This window comes from Rhineura floridana, chromosome 4, assembly GCF_030035675.1.
Source record: "Rhineura floridana isolate rRhiFlo1 chromosome 4, rRhiFlo1.hap2, whole genome shotgun sequence".
NCBI classification, from domain to species: domain Eukaryota; kingdom Metazoa; phylum Chordata; class Lepidosauria; order Squamata; family Rhineuridae; genus Rhineura; species Rhineura floridana.
In genome coordinates, this window is record NC_084483.1 from 90,202,888 (window position 1) to 90,219,771 (window position 16,884).

Here is a 16,884-nt window from a genome sequence, read left to right on the forward strand (position 1 = left end):
GGGGTCACACGGGGAGACAGACACCAAACAGAGGCTACCACCACTGCAAGTCAAGAGGGATACTTTCTCTCCCCCCCTCTTTTAAGAAGAGTGTTCGTCCGCCACCAAAAGGAAAGGGGAATAAACTCCACCGCGTAGGGTTCGGTTTTTTTCCTTTTTAAGGAGAAATCAGGGTGCATGCTTTAATCTCATTAATTTATTTATATTCTTCGGAGTATTAATTATCAGTCCAAGGCCGATTTCAAATTATTTGCAATCGCAGCTCCATTGTTCGCTCCAATTGGAGGCCCCGCCCCCTCTTTTGTCTGGCGGAGCGGTGATTGGTCGACAGCGGGCGGGGGCTGCCGTCAGCGCTCGGGAAGCCCATTCATCTGTGCACTTGGGCGTTGGACTCCGCATCTTATTAGCGACCAGGGAGATTTCTCCATTTTCCCCTTGTCTACAGTACGGCTACAAATCTGGGATTTTTTATTACTTCTTTTTTTATACTAACCTTGGGTTTCTAATATTTTTGCTCGACTTTTTTCTTGCTTCCCCCCTTTCTTCTGTGCTGCAGCTTTTTTGACCTTTCCAGCTTTTTTTTTATTTAAAACCCCCAGGAGTGTATAAATTTTAAAATAATCGGTTGTCTTCTCTCTTCCCCCCCACCGCCACCGCCGCCACCACCTCCTCCTTCTCCTCCTCCCCCTCTGGTGTGTGTTTGTGTCGCTACTCTTCGGGCTGCTGGTCTCCCAGCTTTTATACGAATCCACCGCTCTTTGTTTTCCCCCTTCTTTTGGATCTGTTGAGCTTCTTTGTTGAATAAAACCAGCATGGGTGCCCAGTTCTCCAAGAACGCTGCAAAAGGCGAAGCTGCTGCTGAGAAACCGGGAGAAGCAGTAGCCGCATCTCCTTCGAAGGCGAATGGACAGGTAAGAGGGGAAAGAATAATGGAATATTATCGCATTTTCGAAATGGTGTATATGGTGTTTTAGTCTGTTTCCACCTTTTCTCTGCGCGGGCATGCCTGGTTTTTAAAATCCGATCATCACCTCTTTCCCCCCCCCCAAAAAAAAATATGGAAAGGAGTGGTTTTTTCGCACGACTGTGTGTTTGAGAGGGGCTTTTTCTTTGGACCCAATTTTTAGGCGGAGTATGGTGGAGAGGAAAAATGCAAGATGCTTGTCTTCAGTGAGATGTGATTTTCTTCGGCTAGCTGTTTCGCCCGGCAGTATAGTTTGGTGCTTAAACTGGCGGCATCTTTGAAGACCTTTTGCTGTATGCGAGCTCTTGAGAAGGATGGTTGGGATTGATTGTATGCGCTGCGATGGCTTCCTATACTGTAACAGCCTCCATTCTCCTCTCTCTCCCCCCCCCCTTTCTGTTCTTTGGCGCGTGAAGGGGGCATAGTGGAGCTTGGCAGTGATAAGCGACAGCGGTTACTTGCGGGGGGGGGGCTGGAGAGTTTGCCGTGTACGTTGAGGAAGGGGTTATGGACCGTCTTCTCCATCTTGCTTGTTAGGTCCTTCGATCTGTTTATAGCCTAAAGCTTATGGCACAATAAATCTGGTTATCGTAGAAGACATTGCGAGACTTCCTCAGCGTTTTATTTTATTGTCACACAGCTAGCAAGGCTATTCTTCTGGAATTTGTGGAGATTAGTGTGAGATTTCGGAGAGGCAGTGTGTGTATGTGTATGTGTTTTGCGGCTGTTCCTCAGGATGCCCGAGCGTGCGGAGAGCATAGGGGTGAACGTGGGGTAGTCTTGTCGTTTTGCTAGGCTGTAACCCGCGCGGCATACATGTGGCGGCGGTTCGTTCTCTGCGCGTTCCGGCGCTGCCCGCTCGTGCCCTCAAGCCAGTCCAGGCTTGGCGACGGCGCTTGGAGCACTGGGCTGCACCACGCCTCTTAACTGCAGCTGTTCTTGTTGGTGCCTTCGTTGGTTTGTCTTTCCAGGCATACCGGCTTGAGGCGCGTTTTAAAAAAATGTAATGAATGCGATGGTGAGTGGAGATGCCGCTCCTTAACTACGGCGGGAAGGAGATGGTGGTTTGCTTTTTGTGTTTGGGCCGCGGGAGGTGGGACAAGGAAGAGAGGCTGAGAAAAACGACACGGAGCTTTGTTCGCCCAGCAGGGCTGAATCCAGCCAAGTCGCGAGCGACACTTCTTACTGCTTCGCCAGCTCTTGTCTCCTCCCACAGCGTTGACCCGCCCCGCTTCGTGATTTACTTTTATTTTGCAAAATGGAGCCACAGCGCCCTCTACCGGCGGAGACGCGCTGCTGTGTTAGCCTTCGTTCTCGGAGCTCCCTGGGTGTGGAGAGAGATGAGGGGGTTTAAATGAATCGGAGAAGGCGGAAGCGTGGATATCTGCCATGCGGCGTGTTTCGAGACAACGACGTTGCTGGCTTCCCGCCCTGCCCAAATGGGTGGGGGTAGCTCTTAAGAGACTAGCCAGAGTTAAAAAGACGTGGGGAGTGGCTTGGGTCTGAATGGCGTATCCTCCCCTTGCCAGAGGCTTGGCAATGCGTCATACGCTTTCCTCGAGAAAAGCAGCGGGAAAGTCTTTGGCAACGTGCTGCTGTGGGCGGCCTACCGAGCCTAATACTAAGGAATTGACTTGGGCATGGCTCAGTTCCTCTGAAATTTCATAACCCTTTGGCCATAGTTCACTGAAAGTACCTGAATGACACTGCTGGGCATAAGAATTCCAGTGTTGAGGTCTCTCTATCTGTCTTTGGAAAAAAGAAAGGGAACCTAAAACAAACAGGGTATGGTCTCCTGACAACCTCCACTTGACATGAGAGAAATTTCCAGATGTGTGTTTCCCCTCCAATAACACTGAGTTAATTTCTTTCAGGAGAATGGTCACGTGAAGGTGAACGGCGATGCCTCGCCAGCAGCTGCTGAGGCGGGCAAGGAAGAGGTCCAGGCGAACGGCACTGCCCCGGCCGAAGAGTCGGTGAAGGAAGAGCAGACCCCTTCGGAGCCTGCCTCTGAGAAGGAGGCTGCTGAAGCTGAGAGCACAGAACCAGCCTCTCCCGTCGAAGGGGAGTCCTCCTCTAAGGCAGAGGAAGGAGCCACCCCTTCTTCCAGCAATGAGACCCCGAAAAAAAAGAAGAAGCGCTTTTCCTTCAAAAAGTCCTTTAAGCTAAGTGGCTTCTCCTTTAAAAAGAACAAAAAAGAGTCTGGGGAAGGAGCTGAAAATGAAGGGGCAGGCGCTTCTGGCGAAGGAGGGAAGGACGAAGCAGCTGCTGCCCTGGAGCCGGCGAGCACTGAGGAGGAAAGCAAAGCTGCTGCCCAGGAGGTGTCTCCTTCTGCTCCGTCCGCCCCTGGCAGCACAGGGGAAACAAAGGAGGAGACTGGAGACTCACAGGAGGCCAAATCGGAAGAGACTGCACCAGAGAAGCCTACTGGGGGAGAGGCTAAGCCTGCTGAAGAGCAGAAGCCGGAGGAGAAACAGGAGGAGGCGCCAGGTGCCCCTGCCCCTAGTGCTACCACTGAAGCCACCTCCACTGAACAAGAGGCACCCAAAGCAGAGGAGCCAGCAGCAGCAGCAGCTCCTGCACAGGAAGCTCCATCTGAGTCTAGTCCAGAAGCTCCACCAGCTGAGTCGGCAGAGTAAAAAAAGAAATTTGGCAATTTTGAGATGATTGAACTTTTCTTCCTCCCCCCTGTTTGTTTGTTTGGAGTGGTGCCAGGTACTGGTTTTGGAGAACTTGTCTACAACCAGGGATTGATTTAAAAGATGTCTTTCTCTTTTTTTGGTCTTTACCCACAGATCCCATCTCAGATCATTCTGTTACCACCATTCCAACTGGTAGAGAGGAGATTAAATGTCTCCCTCTGCCTCGTTCCTTTTTTTTTTTTTGCATCAGTATTAATGTTTTTGCATACTTTGCATCTTTTATTAAAAATGTAAACTTTTTTTCTTTGTCAGTCTATGGACATGCCCATATATGAAGGAAATGGATGGGTCAATAAGGGATAGCAAATGAAGTGATAGGGGTCACAATGGGGAATTAGTGGTGCAGATAATTTGCCAAGAAAATGTGCCACAAGAAATAAGGGGTTAGTCTTTTTTTAAAAAGAAAGTTATTACAATGTATTTTGTGAGGCAGATGTTCTATAAGGTTTACAACACTACAAGTCTTGACTAAGAAGGAAGAAGAAAAATTCCAATACTCAGATTAAAAAAAAAAATCATAGTCTTAGGAAATTCATTTAAACCATAGGAACTTTCACTTATCTCATGTTAGCTGTACCAGTCAGTGATTAAGTAGAAATACAAGTTGTATAGGCTTTATTGTTTATTGCTGGTTTATGACCTTAATAAAGTGTAATTATGTATTACCAGCAGGGTGTTTTTAACTGTGACTATTGTATAAAAACAAATCTTGATATCCAGAAGCACATTAAGTTTGCAACTTTTTCCACCCTGCCCATTTTTTTGTAAAATTGCAGTAATCTTGGACCTTTTAAAAAAAAAACCACACAAAATTTTAAACTCAACCAAGCTGTGATAAGTAGAATGGTTACTGTTTATACTGTGGTATGTTTTTGATGACAGCAGACAATACTTTCTTTTTCCAGTTGTCTTTGAGAATAAAGAAGAAAAACCAATTTCAGATGCAATGGTTTTTTGTGTAGCATCTTGTCTATCATGTTTTTGTAAATACTGGAGAAGCTTTGACCAATTTGACTTAGAGATGGAATGTAACTTTGCTTACAAAATTGCTATTAAATTCCTGCTTAAGGTGTTCTAATTTTCTGTGAGCACACTAAAAGCGAAAAATAAATGTGAATAAAATGTAGAATTTGGCTGTGTTTCTTTTTCTGGATACTCTTGATAGCTTAGTAGATTGCCTGTATTGTCTAAATTTGTATAAAAGAAGGCACTTCTGCCACTTAACATTACTCTTTATTTCTAAATTACATATTGTAAGGTCTTCTGGCCCTACTTAAAAGTTGTCTCTGTAGAGTGAAGAGCTTTAAGGCCTTCTAAATACGGATGTTCATTGGATTTTAAACAACCTGTGCCACTTTGGACACTTGATTGGCTAATCTATCAGGTCTGGGGAAAAAGAGGATTAATGTGTTCACAAGAAGTTGCACAAGTTGATTTTAGCTAGAATAGGTATGTTCATAGTCAGAGCCTTGAGGACCACCTTATGGTACATTAGATTATTATCTCTTAGCTTGAGTTGACTTGACACTTTGGCTGTGGTTGTTTGGGATGTCTTAGGCTTCAGCCTATGTTTTCAAACAGGGATGCCTGAATTCAGGTGTTAAGACAGCAAAGGTCCAATCTTACATGCGAGTTCTTCACCATTTCAACATCTACTTCAGTGCCTGACTTTAAGCAACCAGCCTTGGAAGTTTGGCCTAACGTAACAAGTTCTTGTTCTACCAAATTGATAAGCAAAACTTTTTGTATGTTACTCCCAGCTTAATAGGTGAGCTAACAGACAAAAAGATTGCTGTGTTTGTCTACAAAAGGGTCACTTGGTGCTTGCCTTTTAACTGTTTAGGCTTTTGGGCTAATTTCCACCATATTGCTCAGGGCAATATGCCTTAAAACAGTAGGCTTTTGTAAAAAAAAAAAATAGAGTAGTAATGGTATTGAAGGGTGGAAATTGATTCAAGGAAGTGTTGCTCCTAGGTTTATAGGTGAAATTTAGTGTTACACTTAACTTGCTTCCATCTATGTTTTCAGCAGTAACTTGCTTTGGAAGCAATTATACTTACTTTATGAGAGAGTGGCACATTAGCACCTTGTTCCCTAAAGAACAAAGCCTGAGCTGAATGAAGTTCAATGGATTCCATACTGAATACATACTCTTATTCAGCTGTCCACATCTTTTTATTTTTTATTTTTGGCTTGTATATATACTCTGGTCACCCTGGTATTTCTCTGTAGTGTTAGAAATGTATTGACTATTATGCTTTAAATGGCCATGGGATAAAATAAATGGATGTAAAATGAGATCTTCCATACCGGTGTCGTTCTTGGACTGCATCTGTTGGGAACACTTAACATTGTTACCTCTTGATAAAATGTTGATGACAACATGGCTGTACACCTCTTTTGTGGTGCATGGCCCAATATGATTGTGTGTTCTTAAGTCAACAACATAAAGCCAGGCATGACTTGACATACTCTGCACACAGTTTGACTTAAATGGATTTATCCTCCTCTCCACCCCAAAATTAGTTGGGACACAATTTTGTACATATTAAGTCTCACTGCTTTCAGTAGGACAGCCAGTTTACATGCTGCAAACTGGGAGCGCATGTGTTGTAAGATACACTTAGCTGGGAGATGGTTGGTTGCAGTTCCCTTTAGGGCAGTGGTTCTTAACCTTTTCCACTGCCAGCACCTCTTGGATTTCCAAAATATGCTCTCGTACCCCCTGAAAAAATACCATTCATTTTTAATTTTATTTTATTTTAATGTGTGTTTTAGCCTAACTTAGCTAAGATAAATGAGTTTTCCAAAATCGTTGGTTGTATAGTTACCACCTCGCACCCCTAGAAAAAGTATCTCGCACCCCTGCGGGGGTGCACCCCAGGTTAAGAACCACTACTTTAGGGTAATATTAGTGGTAGTTTCAGGTTTGCCTATGTGCCAGTCTTCCCAAACCTGGTATTCTCCAGATGGTTTGGATTAGCAGACAGGAGTTATAGTCCAAAGCATCTGGAGGGCACCAGGTTGGGCTAGACTGCCCTGTATAATATATAGAATGGCTCTTAAGCTCTTGTAATTAAGTGCAGATTGCAAGTCGAGGTTTCTTAGTTATGTTAAATGTTAATTCTTCCCACTCATCCCACAAAGATGTAAATTACATGGCTTGAGTTTGTTGGTCACTGTAGAATTAGCTGCATACTTAGAATTTTCTGCTACTTCTCCCAGGATGTGTTTGGCTTATACAAACAATATCACAAATAGTGCCTTTTTGTCACCAATTCAGCTATTTGGCCACAAGTAAGCAAGATGTTGGACTAGAGGGGTCTGTGGCCTGATCTAGCAGGTCTGTCAATATACACTGACTCCAGTCTACACTGAAGTTGGATAAGTCATCTTAATGTTGGACGGTGGTTTCTTTTAGTAGTACAGAAAACAATACCATGGATTTGGGGGTTCTGGAGTGATTGTTTCTCAGACAATTTAATACTGGCTTGTCCCATAGTAGAACTAACTAGTTAAATGGGCACCATTGCTTAGTAAGTGGAACATGAAATAATTGGATGTTGAAAAACAGTAGCATTCAAAAGAGCTACATGGAACAGTTTACAATGGAAATGTACTGTTGACTGTAATGTATACAGCACTTATGAACAAAATTACTAAAGCTACATTCTAACCTTGAAGTAGCCCGTTCATTAAATAGCACTTTGCTTCTAAGGGTGCATAGGATTAGGTGCTGATACCTTATTAAGCCTTATGAACTGTATCCTAATTCCCATTTTTTAAACCAATGAAGAATCAAGCTTGTAATCCAAGGCATGCATGTGTGGAAATAAATACCATTTCTGTGTAAATGTGGTTGGAGTTTGACTTCCAATTCAAAGTGGATGTAAACACTATTGATTTCCGTAGGTACTGTTACAATCTCAGAGTTATTGGCCCAAGACTGTCTTGTTGAGATTTGAATACAAATTTTTGTCTTGATGCCCTGTTGGTTGGCCCATTGTGATTGCTAACAATGTTTTTCAACAAGTTTATAGTAAATTTATATGAATGTACAGCTTGCAAGATGGTTCAGGTCAAGTTACTTCTCCCCTGCAAATCACCCCCACCCCAAAAAAAATTGCTCTGGAGGATTGGAGCAGGCTTTGGGAGTATGGAGGTCTTAGAGGAGGGAGAAGAGAAACCGAAAGTCCTGTTGCACAAGTAGATTTCTGTTGCACAAGTGGGCAGACAACATTGGATGTCACCCAATAGTTTTAAAATTTACAGTTCCAGTGGGTGTTTTAACTGACAAGGTGGACTTACTCAAAATTATAATTTGCTCAACATTGCACTTCTGGTTGTCAGTTCTGAAAGCTCACATGCAAAATCAGTTTGTGTTCTATGAACACCTCCTTTGTTCAATAAATTTCAGCTGTAGAGTCTGTTATGCAGTAGTATCCTTTAGCTAAGCTAGTCTACTTGTTCCCTTAGGCTGACAACCTATACCCAGTAGTAGTAAGTTCCATTGAATTCAAGGCAACCAAGGCTGTATACACCCCTCCCTGCAAAAAAAAAAAAAAGTCCTGGGAACTGCAATTTGTTAAGGGTGTTTGATATCGTAGCTTCATGAGGGGTAAATCCCAGTTCCCAGGATTCTTGGTGATGGTGGGAGGAGGGGATGTGCTATAAATGCATGTTGTGTTCGCAGCCTTAGTTTTATGTACACATGTATAGGATTGTACTGTGACTGCACAGACTACCACACATTTTAGAACAGTAACTATCTAAATCCATCATAAATCGTTTGTGTTCTGTAAAAAAAAGAAGAAGTTTATAATCTTAGCTTAATAGAGAAAATAAACATGTCTGGAAAAAGTTGACTATGCCCTAATGACCAGAAATCAATTTTGGGGGGGAGGGGGGAGTGAAGGATGCAGATAGATTGGGGGCCTCATTTCTTCATAACTGCAGACACTTTCCACTTGTATATTGGAATTTTTTTATAGAATCCACAGTGTATATAATAACTGGTGGTCGTTTAAGATAGCGAGAAAAATAACAGGGTCTACCAAGCTCTTTACCTGCACTGCAGCGGAACCCTCCATACAAACAGACCTGCTTTAGACTGCATCTGTAATACCCAATTTCCAATATTCCAAGCCAAAGCCTTATTAAAGTGGTGGGAAGAAATTCAGGTAAATATATTCCCCCAAATATATGTGTGTGATTGCACGCACACAATCTTACTTCCATCTTTGGAGATAAGTTTTTTTGTTTGGAATTTTCAAGGATGAAATACTCCAATTTTGGAAAATCAGCAACATCTTTTGTAAAGTAATTAGTGATGTGTTTTGTCCTTTCCCACTCCCAATACTTTCTGCTATATCTGGTGAAAATTAACCATCAACTTTGGGATACATTCTTGCCATAATCTTCCTGTTTTATAGTCACTGAAATTAGGTGGTGGTGGTGTTAACTCAGTGTAATGAATGTTAATGAACTAAACTGAGCAATGTTTGACTATTTGATGGGCACAGCAATCCTATAAGGTGCAGGAAAGGAGCATCCATGGCAGATGAACCATATTCAAGGCCAGCTGGGCTTGCATCAGCCAGAGGAGGCACAGATTTACTTCTCCTTAAATTCTCCTCCCATTTGTTCCTATGGGAGGGAAATTCACCATGCCAGTGTTAGGACTAGAGCAGTTTTCATCCTGGTTTGAGGTTGTACTAGGGGAATGGGGGATGTTTTGGATCCTGTGGATTCTAGGCCTTCAAGTTGTCCTAGCATGCCTTTGACACACCCCTTTTTTCTTCCTTGCATCTCATATTGCTGTCAGCAGAGGGGTGGTTGTGGTTGTGGAGGTTTCCCTGGCTGTAAGTAGGGAGGCCTCCAAGAGTTAATCTCCCTCTCTGCAGGCAAAGGGGAGATCTTTATCCTATGACTCCATAGGATTGTGCCTTTAATTAGATTTAAGAACAAAATTCTCAATTCCTATTCCTATCTATAAATAAATTACAACTATGCCTAGTTTCATTTCTACTAGCTTACCTGGACTATGGCTTGAATGTAGGTATATCTTCTTTTTCTGTAAGTAAGAAGCAGCTATTCATAATATCAGAGAAAAGCCAGGCAGGCATTCTAGCTGGAAAAGTCTGTGTTGACAAAAAAGCATTGAAAACTGTATAAGCAGGAGTTAGTTCTCTGCATACAACTGGATCTGAAAGTAACAGGTGAAGCTGTGATAAAGATACAGTATCTGTTTATGCCTGTATGCTCTTGAATAATTATGAGAATTGCAAGATGTATTTCTTTGTTTCCTAAAGCCTCTTTTAAAGGTTCTGTACCTAATAGCTAATATGTACAGCATTTAGTAATATGTAATATGTACAGCATTTAGTAATGTGAGGTGTAATTTTAGAAAGCACTTGAATATATTCAGAATTGGCCTTTTCAGAGACTTGGAAAAATATTAACATTCAAGACTGAAATATGTTGAAGAACTGTGTTTTCTTGTTATACAATGTTGTAATTGATAGTTCCTGGTTAACATTTTCTGGAGACAAATCAGTATATTTACCTGGGAAGACTATACAGCAACTCAACACCACAATTGCTCCAGGGAGACAAGAGGGCAATAATTGTGTATGACTACATGGGAATGTAGATGTAAAGTTGCCATTAATCAATGTACCCTGTGGTAAGCAAAGCAACTTACAAAGAAAGCACTAATTTAATCATTTGGATACTAGGGTTTCATGAGGGTGCCTCAAGATAAAACGAAGGTTTCTATTTAGTATGAATATGCTGTGACTTAAATTGAAGAACTGTCTTGTTACATGTGAGATGTGATCAGTGTTTTACCACTTGCACAAGTTAAGATGCAATTCTATTTCTAAGGAATCCAAGTTCATTGATATTTGACCAGACTAAGAAATCAAATAAGAAAATAGAATTTTAATGAAGTTGAACTTTGAGTTCATATCAAGTATCCACATGAGATCATTGATACATATTTACGAGTCTTGGGTTGCCTTGGAATGTGAATGTGATCAAATTCATTTAGATATCCCTAAAACAATATAGGGAATGTGCTTGTTTGATTTCAGCCAAAGAGCAACTTTGCTTTCAGACCTTTGCTTAACATTTTTGCTGGTGTTTGCCATGGGTCCTACAGAAGACTGTTCAAGACCTATTCCAATGTATGGCTGAGTTCCTTAAGGATTTCATTTCTCTCTTCAGACACTTTATCTCGCAATTTGTTAATTTTGTGTATGTAAGAGATGGGGAAGCTGAGGCCTTTGTCTAGCCCTCAGGACTGTTCTCAGGCCATGCCTCCTCCCGAGGCCACACCTTACAATGTCTCTACTCTATGCCCTCCTCAATTGCTTTTGGCCTGGCTGGAATATTTCTTTGAACTGTGATAATGCCTCTTGCCTGGGTGGAGAACTGGGTATGTGTGTGACTTTGCATGGATGGTATGTAGCCTGCTGTACAAAAGTAAAAATCACATCAATTTCTCCATCCACTTTTTGCCTCTGTCCCCACCGACCACTGGCATGTAACCCCTGGAAGGTTGTCCATGAGCAAATGTCATTCTTGGGCTGAAAAATGTTCACCGCTGAAATATGTGTACCTACTTGTGCACAAGGCACAAACTGGAGATGTTCTAAGTGTACCGCCCAACCCATTCTACTATCGTCTCCTTGCTTCAGCTGGTGCGGGTGTTCTCAGATGTGATGTTGAGGACCTCCAGATGTATTGTTTTGGATAATTTCAAGCCCCCCCCCCTTAAGGTGTGTTTCAGGATTTCATGTCTGTTATGACAACTATGGATCTATCTCAAATTATGTATGTTCTTCCATATATAATAGGATCATACTCTTGATTTGCTGTTTTGTGCTGGACAGTAGGATTTATACACAGTAGAACTTGATGTATTTCCCTTGTCATCGATAGTTCATCATTACCTGGTGAGGTTTAGGCTTATAGGAATTCCTAAACTCCACAGGTTAAGGACAATTCAAATGGTCTACCCCAAGGGCTAAAGATTTTCCCAGCAGCTCTGAGAACATTTCCTATTGTCCTGAGTGGTGACCCTGTCAAAGCCCTTGTTGATCTCTGCAATGGGAGGATGACCTGGATTGGTGACATTTTATTTTAAATGCTTTCTTCCACTGGTTTTCTAAGGAGCTTGGCATGATGAAACAGTAGGGAGTGGAGAAACTCAGTCTGAAGTTGGTGGAACATGGGTTAGAACTAAATTTGGAGTCTGTAGCAGTGATTGCAAAGAGAGCTGACTTTTCCATCACAGTTGCATCTGCTCCGTGTCATGCTACAGATTGTTTCAAGTGGTGAAGTGTCTATTTCATACTGTTCTCAGTAGTGTTTGGGGTGAGGGATGGAGCAGAAGAGCCCCCAGCAGCCTGCTATGACCAATCTGTAGACTATTTCATGAATAAAGTCATTAATAAAATCACTCCAATTTGAACTCCACATTAATTAGACTTTGTAAAAACCTATTAGAATTCTTTGAGAGTGTCAACAAGCATATAGATAGAGGTGATCCAGCTGACATAGAGTACTTGGACTTTCCAAAAGCTTTCACAGTAAGCTTAGCAGTCATGGAATAAGAGGAGAGGTCCTCATGTGGATCAGGAACTGGCTAGGAAATAAAGCAGAGAGTAGGAATAAATGGACAGTTCTCCAAATGGAGCGATTTAGAAAGTGGAGTCTCCCAAGGTTCAGTATTGGAATCTGTGCTTTTAAAATTGTTCATAAATGAACCAGAGTTAGGGTTCAGAAGTAAAGTGGTCACGTTCACTGGAGTTAAATTGTTCTGGCCCATTAAAAAGGGATTGTGAAGAGCTCCAAAAGGATGTCTCCGAATGGAGTGAATGGGTAATAAAATGGCAAATGTAATTCAGTGCAAACAAATGCAAAATGCATCTGGAGACCAAAAAAATATTAATTTCATGTATACACTCATGGGGTCTGAACTAGCAGTTACTGACCAGGAACAAGACCTTGGGGTCATCATGGATAGCTCAAAGAAGATGTCAACCCAGTGTGCAGCAGTTGTGAAAAAGGCAAATTGTATGCTAGGGATTATTAGAAAAGGAATTGAAAACAAAAGTGCCCATATCATTATTTATTTGTTTATTTAACTTTATATCCCACCCTTCTTCCTAGAAGGAGCCCTGGGTGGCAAACAAAAACACTAAAAAATATATTTAAAATATCTTAAAAACATATTTTAAAAATAAATCATTAAAACTTCTTTTTTAAAAATCTAAAAACAATTCCAACACAGGTGCAGACTGAGATAAGGTCCCTACTTAAAAGGCTTGTTGAAAGAGGAAAGTTTTCAATAGGTGCAAAAAGACAAGAGATGGCACTAGTTTAATACTCAAGGGGAGTGAATTCCAAAGGGTAGGTGCCACAATACTGAAGGTCCATTTCCTGTGTTGTGCAGAATGGGCCTCCTGATGAAATGGTATCTGCAGGAGGCCCTCACCTGCAGTGATCACCTGCGTATATAAGGGGTTATATAATGCCCTTAAATAAACCTATGGTGTGACCATATTTGGAATACTGTATACAGTTCTGGTCACCTCACCTCAAAAAAGATACTGTAGAGCTGGAAAAGGTTCAGAAAAGGGCAACAAAAATGATCAAGTGGATGGAACTATGAGGAAAGATTGATGCATTTGAGACTTTTTTGTTTAGAGAATGGTGAGTAAGAGGTGACATGATAGAAATGTTTGAATTATGCATGCTATGGAGAATGTGGATGGAGAAAAGCTTTTCCCATAAAGTTAGATGTTATAAGATTCAGGATAAAAGAAGGTGGTACTTCATGCAGCACAAAGTTAAACTATGGAATTCACTCCCACAGGAGGCAGTGACGGTCACCAACTTGGATGGCTTTAAAAGAGGATTAGACAAATTCATGGAGGATAACACTATCAATGGCTATTAGCCATGATGGCTGTGCTCTGCCTCCGCAGTCGGGCAATATGCTTCTGAATACCAGCTGTTGGAAACCAGAGGAGGGAAGAGTGCTCTTGTTGTCAGGTTCCACTTGCAGATTTCCCACATGGATCTGGTGGCCATTGTGAGAACAGGATTCTGGACTAGATGGGCCATTGGCCGGATCCAGCAGGGCTCTTTTGATGTTCTTATTGTTGGATGCCTATATACAATAGGTGTAAATGGGGAAAATGTAAGTGGTGGAGTAAGTTAGGATTGGTCTAGCACCCAAGGTGTGTAAGTGAAGCATCATTGTCCAGGATGGGTTGTAGATCATTCTCCCAGCTAAAACCACTTCAGTATATCTTCAGTGAACTATAGCCCATCCTGGACAGTAAGACGTCCTTCTCCAGGCCTTGGGTGGTAGGTCATTATACCAACTACTTACAACCTTTCCTCTCCCCCCCCCTTTTACACCTATGTACAGTGCCTTGCAAAAGTAATCAGACCCCTCTCATATTACTGAATTACAAATGGTACATTGCAATTTTTTTCTGTATATTTTGTTTTGAAACACTGAAGCTCAAAACCAATTATTGTAAGGTGACACTGGTTTTATGGTGGGAAATGTTTGTAGAAACATAAAAAACTGAAACATGCTGCTTGCATAAGTATTCAACCCCTGTGCTGTGGAAGCTCCCTGTTTACACAGATGAAAGAAATTGCCCTGTCGAGGACACAAATACCTTACCATTGGCCTCCACCTGTGAACCATTAAAGTTGCTGTCACATTGTCAGGATAAAAAACCCACTGTTGAAGGATTATTGCTCAGCTGCGGATCTGAAGGAAAATGAAGACCAAAGAGCATTCAACAGAAGTGAAAGATAATGTAATGCAAATGCATAAATATCCCTGTGAGCACAGTTGGATCAATAATCAGGAAGTGGAATCTGCATCACGCCACCTGGGCACTACCAAGAAAATGCTATCCCTCAAAACTCAGTGCTTGAACAAGAAGGAGACTTGTGAGAGAAGCCACAGAGAGGCCAACAATCACTTTGAAGGAGCTACAGAGTTCAGTGGCTAAGTGTGAAGTAATGGTGCACCAGTCAACCATATCAAGAACTCTGTGTAACACTGGCCTCTATGGGAGGGTGGCAAGAAAGAAGCCGTTATTCAAAAAGTACCATCTGAAAGCACATCTGGAGTTTGCTAGAAAGCATGAGAGTGCCCCAGCTGCGATGTGGGAAAAGGTTTTGTGGTCAGATGAGACCAAGATAGAGCTTTTTACCCAAAACTCAAAGTGCTATGTGTGGTGCAAACCTAACACTGCCCATGCCTCAAGACACACCATCCCTACAGGGAAGTATGTGGCAGCATCATGCTGGGGGTGTGTGTGCTTCTCATCAGCAGGGACTGGGCATCTTGTTAAAATGGAAGGAAGAATGACGGAGCAAAATACAGGGAAATACTGCAAAAGAACTTGCTTCAGTCCACTAAAAAACTGAAGCTTGGGAGGAAATTCACTTTTCAGCAGGACAATGATCCCAAGCACAAGGCCAAAGCAACATTGGAGTGCCTCAAGAACAAAAAAGTGAATGTCCTACAGGCCCAGTCAATGTCCCGATCTCAATCCCATTGTGAATCTGTGGCGCTTTCTGAAAATTGCGGTCCACAAGCGACATCCAACCAACCTGAATGACCTGGAGCAAATCTGCCAAGAAGAAATGGGCCAAAATCCCTCCAACACTGTGTACATAGCTGGTACATACCTGCTCAAAAGACTGAAAGCTGTTATTGCAGGGAAAGGTGGCTCTACCAAATATTAATGTGTGGGGGCTGAATACTTACGCAAACAACATGTTTCAGTTTTTTATGTTTCTTACAAACATTTCCCAACATAAAACCAATGTCACCTTACAATAATTGATCTTGAGTTTCAGTGTTTCAAAATAAAATATGCAGAACGAAATTACAATGTACTATTCGTAATTAAGTAACGTAAGAGCGTTGGTCAGGGGTCTGATTACTTTTGCAAGGCACTGTATATACAAACACCCAGAACAAAATAAATTGGAATAATACATACATTTGAGTTATTTAAATTATTAAATAATTGTGATACGATAAATGTTATGCTGTCCTCTTCCTGTCTTGCCAGCTATAAACATTGTATCTCTCACAACCTCCACTTCTCCTTCCTCCTTCACAGTATGATCTGATGTGTGTCTACTCAGACACTACCCTATTGTGCTCCATGGAGCTTTATGCCGGGTAAGTGCCTAGGATTGGCAGCCTCAGCCTCTAGATCACTGCAATTTGTTTCCTTTTCTCTCATTGCTTATTGAATTGCTGGGAAAATCCACATACCACTCTGGGTTTTTACTCCTTCTCTGGAACTACCCAAAAGCTATCCAGCACAGATTTGTCACCCTGGATTTTGGATTTGGGAAGCAACTGTTTGCATGTATAGAATTAATGACAGGCAACAAATGATGGACAGGTTGTACTTGTTTTCTGTCATTGTTCATTTCACATGTGAGAATCATAAGTTGGCCCTCTAAAATCAAGCAAAATATATTGAAAGTGCACTAATCTGTACTGCAAACCAAAACATAGGACCAATTTGGAAGTAAAGTTATTTGTCACAGGGCTATAATCATATTAGGAATGTAAGGAGATGAGATTCCTACCTGGAGTGTCTGTTCACATATCTGTTCTGAAAATACATGGATTTTGAATCTCAATGTAGTGTTGTGTGTGCTTATTTCTTGACAGGTATTTCTCAATGGAGGATAGCATTTAAATCATCATTGGCCCCTAGGGGGAGGTTTTTAATTTAAACATCGATGTAAGCTGGGTTTCCCTAGTTCATTTTCTTTTCACTAGTGTTAGCCTTCCAGAAAAAGTGGATTGTTAGAGATAGATGATATTAACATGGCTGAATGCAGCACTTTAATAAAGAGTGGGCAGAAGCCATTGTATTAAAGGTAGATACATTTTGAACAGATTTGATCATTATGTAGAAAATGGACATGAAAGAAGTATGGGTTTCATAGAAAGCTCTCTAGTGACACAGTGAGGCCACTGTAATGTACTGCTGCAGAGCCCCCTTTTTGCCTAATTCGTTGCTAAACATGCTGCCAGAGGGAATATGATTATTCTTGAGTATAAAATAGATGTTTCAAAATAGTTTCTGGGCGGCAGTAGAGTAGTGGCAAATTCAGAAGTGCAGGGTCCCTTCATGATAGTCACAGCCA

General features: G+C 41.8%; 1 protein-coding gene across 1 annotated transcript; it reads left to right on the plus strand.

The window, feature by feature from the left end:
* The first annotated feature begins 114 nt into the window (after positions 1 to 114).
* On the plus strand, positions 115 to 5,546 carry MARCKS (myristoylated alanine rich protein kinase C substrate). The gene is made up of 2 exons (XM_061623653.1): positions 115 to 911; positions 2,839 to 5,546. Exons 1-2 carry the CDS (start codon positions 813 to 815, stop codon positions 3,601 to 3,603), a joined length of 864 nt encoding a protein of 287 aa, XP_061479637.1. The 5' UTR covers positions 115 to 812; the 3' UTR covers positions 3,604 to 5,546.
* Positions 5,547 to 16,884: the final 11,338 nt, after the last annotated feature.

Coding starts and splice junctions, on each gene's coding strand:
- MARCKS (XM_061623653.1), top strand. CDS start 813: ATGGGTGCCCAGTTCTCCAAGAACGCTGCAAAAGGCGAAGCTGCTGCT. Junction 912..2,838: donor CTTCGAAGGCGAATGGACAG/GTAAGAGGGGAA, acceptor AATTTCTTTCAG/GAGAATGGTCACGTGAAGGT.